Source organism: Bison bison, unplaced genomic scaffold, assembly GCF_000754665.1.
Source record: "Bison bison bison isolate TAMUID 2011002044 unplaced genomic scaffold, Bison_UMD1.0 scf7180017864223, whole genome shotgun sequence".
Lineage (NCBI taxonomy): Eukaryota > Metazoa > Chordata > Mammalia > Artiodactyla > Bovidae > Bison > Bison bison.
Window position 1 is genome coordinate 3076619 of NW_011494795.1, and position 3637 is coordinate 3080255.

General features: G+C 57.3%; 1 protein-coding gene across 1 annotated transcript in view; it reads right to left on the reverse strand.

The window, feature by feature from the left end:
* SDK1 (sidekick cell adhesion molecule 1) overlaps positions 1 to 3637 on the reverse strand; it is a 478174-nt gene that overhangs the window by 94353 nt on the left and 380184 nt on the right. Inside the window, exons 21-22 of the mRNA XM_010845804.1 lie at positions 3342 to 3533; positions 735 to 856 (exon numbers count right to left, since the gene is read on the reverse strand). Coding sequence (XP_010844106.1) covers positions 735 to 856; positions 3342 to 3533 — 314 coding nt within the window. The remainder of the gene's footprint in view (positions 1 to 734; positions 857 to 3341; positions 3534 to 3637) is intronic.

Below are 3637 nucleotides of genomic sequence, written 5' to 3' on the forward strand. Positions count from 1 at the left end.
CTCCCTGTCCATCAGTCATGGTTTCCCAGTGGCCGTGCATGGATGTGAGAGCTGGACTACAAAGAAAGCTGAACTGATGCTTTTGAAGTGTGGTGTTAGAGAAGACTCTTAAAAGTCCCTTGGACTGCAAGGAGATCAAACTAGTCCATCCTAAAGGAAATCAGTCCTGAATATTCATTGGAAGGACTGATGCTGAAGCTGAAGCTCCAATACTTTGGCCACCTGATGCAAAGAACTGACTCACTGGAAAAGACCCTGATGCTGGGAGAGATTGAAAGCAGGAGGAGAAGGGGACGACAGAGGATGAAATGGTTGGATGGCATCACCGACTCGATGGACATGAGTTTGAGCAAGCTCCAGGAGTTGGTGATGAACCAGCAAGCCTGGCGTGCTGCAGTCCATGGGGTCCCACAGTTACACGACTCACATGACTGAGCGCCTGAACTGAACCGAACCGTGACTCGCACTTGCGCCCCCGCCAGCCTTTCCTCCGTTATCCTGTAAGAGTCCAGTCTGACACCCTGTGTCCCCGCTTGCTCCCACGTCTGCCCCGAGCGCCCCAACCACTCCAGTCTCCGTTTCTCCTCCTCCAAACGCCACTGCCCCCCAAAGCATCCAAGGCCGCCCCAGCCAGGGGTCATCTATCCTGCGAAGGCATCACTGAGCTGCCTGTCACCTCCAGGCCCCGCGTCACTCTACGGGGACTGCAGCTCTCCGCTTCAGGGTGACCATACCTGTCCCTGCACGATCCACCTGGAGATGGCTGTCTTCCCATCGTACCCTGGTCGGAACTGGAGCGTGGCCGAGCGAGGGCTGATGTTGGAAATGACCAGATTGGATGGAGCACCAGGAAGTTCTGGACATAGAGGAGAGAGGGAAGGTGGAGATTTAAATCCTGCCACAGCTCAGGAAAGGTCACGTCAGCAGCAATCACTTCCAACACGCCTTCACACCGAGACAGGGTTGATTTTCACAACTGCCAGAGCGAGAAACACAGTGTTTCCTCTGAGGCTCCTAGAAGAACCAAAGGGCTGAGTCTCCCTTCTGACAATGCCCTGGTGCCTTTGAAAGAGGACGGGGAGGGGGCATGCACCCCGAGTAGCTCCGGGCAGCTTGAAGCGGGAGGTGTGCGGGTCCCAAGCTGTGGGCTTCTTGGCTCTGGTTTCCAAGACAACCGGATTCAGGTGAAAGTGCAGAACTCGCCCCACTCTGCCCGGGCTCTGTTGCTCTGGCAACTGAACAAGGGCAGGTGGGCTCTGCGTGTGGCCCCTAGTCTGTGGCCACCTGTGGCTAAGCCTCCTCCTTGAACAGAGGCCCTTCTGCAGGTTGATCCCCCTGGCCTGCCCCCGGGAGCCTGTCCCACTAGAAAGTGAGATGCTGTGGGTTCATAGTGAGAGCTCTGACATTACTGGGCAACTGAAAAACGCTCGAGGAAGACCGCGGGATGCGACAAAGGCAAGAAAGACGTGACACCAGTGTCAGGAAAGGCTCCCAGATGCGCCGTGTCCAAGGGACGACTTCTGGACTCACTGTCTCCGGGGTGTTTAAGACCAGGTCTCGCACGGAGGCAAAAGGACCACTCTGGTCATGGTTCAGGGCTGGCACACAGCACATTGCTGGGCCCTCAAGGGTCCTTTCCACCTCACGTTTAATGAACTTGAAGAGAAGACTATTTAAATCGAAGGACAGGTGATTCTGTATATCTGTCAGCTCTCTGGGTTCTTTAGCTGGTTCTCCAGTCACGAATGGATGTAAACTTCGAGCACCGCAAACAGATTGCAGCCCAGAGTGATGGTCATCATGTGCGTTTTCTTGGTGTGTCCCAGGATAGACCCCTGGGTCCTGGGGACCTGACCATCAGGGAAGCAACAGCAGCCCCCGGCCTGCCCCCAGCCAGGGTATCAGGCCCACTCAGCGTGGCCGGGCCCAACTCCCGCAGCCCTTCTCTGCATCACGGGTACTGCTGCTCAGTCATGCTGGGGCTGAGGCCGCTCAGAGGTGAGGCCAGCCGGCCACTTGGCCCCGGGTGGACGATGTCCAAACCATCCAGGGAACAAGCTGGTCGCTCAGGGATGCTCCGTGTTACCCTGGCCACTGTCCATTAGCCGGTTCTAACGAATTAAATCACATGGCATCATCGCCACCTCATTGTCACCAGTTACTAAGGTCCTAACCACGTTTTGAATGTGTGCTCTGGGAGCTGCTGTGTGTGTGGAATACATGAACCTCTCTGGAAGCCAAAGACTTCCTTCTTAAGAAAGGACACGTGTCTTACGTAAATGCCTTGCTACGCTAAGTCGCTTCAGTGGTGTCCGACTCTGCGCGACCCCATAGACGGCAGCCACCAGGCTCCCCGGTCCCTGGGATTCTCCAGCAAGAACACTGGAGTGGGTTGCCATTTCCTTCTCCAATGCATGAAAGTGAAAAGTGAAATCGAAGTCGCTCAGTCGTGTCCGACTCTACGTAAATGCCTTAGAGAAGACATCTGATCGGCTCAAGTGTGGGCCCTGGCCAGCAGTGTGGGCGCCACCTGGAGTGCATCCTGGGGCAGGCTCTGCAGCCTTGCTCACATCCAGGGGGTGGCCACGTGGCAGTGGGCCCAGCACAGACTCGGGGCGGGGGTCGAGATGGATGCACAGGACAGTGTGAGAAGCCCTGCCCGAGAGAGTGGATGGTGGTGGCTGTGCGTCAGGGAACAGACAGCCTGCCACGGGACCCCAGGCTCCTGGCTCCCCGAGGAGAGGGCTGCAGGGATGACCACTGGCTTCACTCTCGGGGGCTGTCCTGCTTTTCTCAGAGACCCAAAGGAGGCGACCGGACGGCTTCTGGAGAGCACAAGGTCTCCGATTTAGCTACAGAACTGAATCGATGGCCCCACAATGTTTTCTCACATCTGTGTGTTGGTGAATTCCTGGGAAAAACGCTTTCATTTTAAATGTAAACCTTGGAGAGAAACAGTTGAGTGCAATTTCTGAGGCTGGAATGAGTGTGAACGTTTAGGGAGATGATCTGACTTCCAGAAAGGCCCCACCGAGAGTGGGGTCACTGGGCCCCGCCGGGGGCGGACGCACTCCCTGACCTTCACTGAACCCCGTCTGCCTGCTTCCTCCCCACCTTCTCCTCCTCGCAGACCCACACTTTCCCTGATAGCTGAGAGGATACTTTTGTGCTTCTTAGTCGTAACTGCAATAATTCACTGACCCTGACCATCCGATGCCAGGGCTGACACCCCTCTTTCAAAGGCCCCCAGTGACTTCTGCACAAAGATGCCCACCAACTCAGAGCGAGAGCGAGGCCCAGGGGACATGGCTGCGGGGAAACTGGGGCGCGAGCGTACTGACCTGGGGGCACCCCGGAGGAGATGGTGGATGAGGTGGGCACACCGGCGCCCGCGGCGGTGACAGCTGCCACGTCGATGGTGTAGGTGGTGAGAGAGGACAGCCCCTGGATCTTGTACTCGTGCGTCGAGCTGTTGAGGGTGAGCGTGAGCCTCGAGGTGCTCTGCCCGTACACCTCCCAGGAGACCTGGTAGCCTGGAAGGCAGGCGGGGCACAGGGTCAGTTCTGGGGTTCGGGGAGCTGGGGCGGAGGTGGGCGCCCCCTGGTCTTTGTGGGGCTCTGAGAACAGTGGGGAGCCC